Genomic DNA, 1,587 nt, shown 5'->3' with positions numbered 1-1,587 from the left:
ATTTCCTCCAAGTCATATCCAATATTACACAGGCAGCATCGACTACACCCAACACAATCATTCCATCAACAACTTCAACTACGCTCTCAGTAGCAACCACGTCATCACAAGTAGCATATACAACTCTCTTATCACAAACTGCCACAGTTATTCATCCAGTGACAATCACAACCATTCAGCCAGGAACAACCACAACCACTCAACCAGGAACAACCACAATCAATCAGCCAGGAACAACTACAACCACACAACCAGGAACAACCACAATCACCCACCAGGAACAACCACAACCACCCAACCAGGAACAACAACCACCCAACCAGGAACAACTACAACCACACAACCAGGAACAACCACAATCACCCAACCAGTAACAACCACAACCACACAGGCAGAAACAACCACAACCACTCAACCAGTAACAACCACAACCACCCAACCAGGAACAACCACAACCACTCAACCAGTAACAACCACAATCACTCAACCAGGAACAACCACAACCACTCAACCAGTAACAACCACAACCACACAGGCAGAAACAACCAAAACCCCACACAAGGAAACAACCAAAACCCCATTTAAACCCCGTAACAACCACAATCCCCAACAGGCAGAAAAAAAACCCCCACTCAACCATAACCAAAAGGAAAGAAAAAAACCCCCCACAAAACCCCGTAACCCCCCCGGCAAAAAAACAACCAAAACCCACACAGCAGACACAACCACAACCCCCCAAACCGGGAACAAAAAACCCACTAAAACCAGTAAAAACCACAAACCACCCAACAGTAAAAACCCAAAAACCACCCAACCGGAAACCACAACCACTCAACCACGAAAACCACAACCCCCCCCCCCAGGAAAAACCCCAAACCCAAACCCAACCGGGAACAACCAAAAACCACCCAACCAGGAAAAACCCCCCAAACCCAGGAAAAAAACCAAAAACCCACTAAACCCAAGAAAAACCCACAAAAACCCAACCGGGAACAACCAAAAACCCCAAAAACCGGGAAAAACCCAAAAAACCCCCCAAACCCCGGAACAACTACAATCACACAACCGGGAAAACAACCAAAACCCAAAAAACCCAGAAAAAACCCCACAATTCCCTAAAACCAGGAACAAAAAAAACCCCCGCCCCCCAACCCGGGAAAAAACCACGACCACCCAACCAGGAAAAAACCCAAACAACCCCCCAACCAGGAACAAACACAACCACCAATGAAAACAACCACAAACCAAAAGGGCAGAAACAACCAAAAACCATCAACCAGGAAAAACCCCCAAAACCAAACAGGCAAAAAAACAACCACAACCACCCCCAAGCAGTAAAAACCCAAAAACCACCCAGGCAGAGCCAGCCAAAACCCCACTAAACCCAAAACCAATCACAACCAACGACAGAAAAAACCACAACCCCCAAACCCAGGAAAAACCCAAAACCACTAACCCAGTAAAACCCACAACCAAACGGGCGAGAAACCCCCAAAACCCAAACTAAACCCGGTAACAACCAAACCCACAGGCAAAAAAAAACCCCAAAACCACTCCCCCAGTAACCACCAGGAAAAAAACAACCAA

General features: G+C 46.9%; 1 protein-coding gene across 1 annotated transcript in view; it reads left to right on the top strand.

Moving 5' to 3' along the window:
* LOC119587374 (mucin-2-like) overlaps nt 1–1,587 on the top strand; it is a 15,831-nt gene that overhangs the window by 11,632 nt on the left and 2,612 nt on the right. The window contains exon 4 of the mRNA XM_037936117.1: nt 33–514. Coding sequence (XP_037792045.1) covers nt 33–514 — 482 coding nt within the window. The remainder of the gene's footprint in view (nt 1–32; nt 515–1,587) is intronic.

Source organism: Penaeus monodon, chromosome 22 (assembly GCF_015228065.2).
Source record: "Penaeus monodon isolate SGIC_2016 chromosome 22, NSTDA_Pmon_1, whole genome shotgun sequence".
NCBI classification, from domain to species: domain Eukaryota; kingdom Metazoa; phylum Arthropoda; class Malacostraca; order Decapoda; family Penaeidae; genus Penaeus; species Penaeus monodon.
Note: the sequence above shows the minus strand (reverse complement) of the source record. Positions and strands in the feature narration are given on the sequence as shown.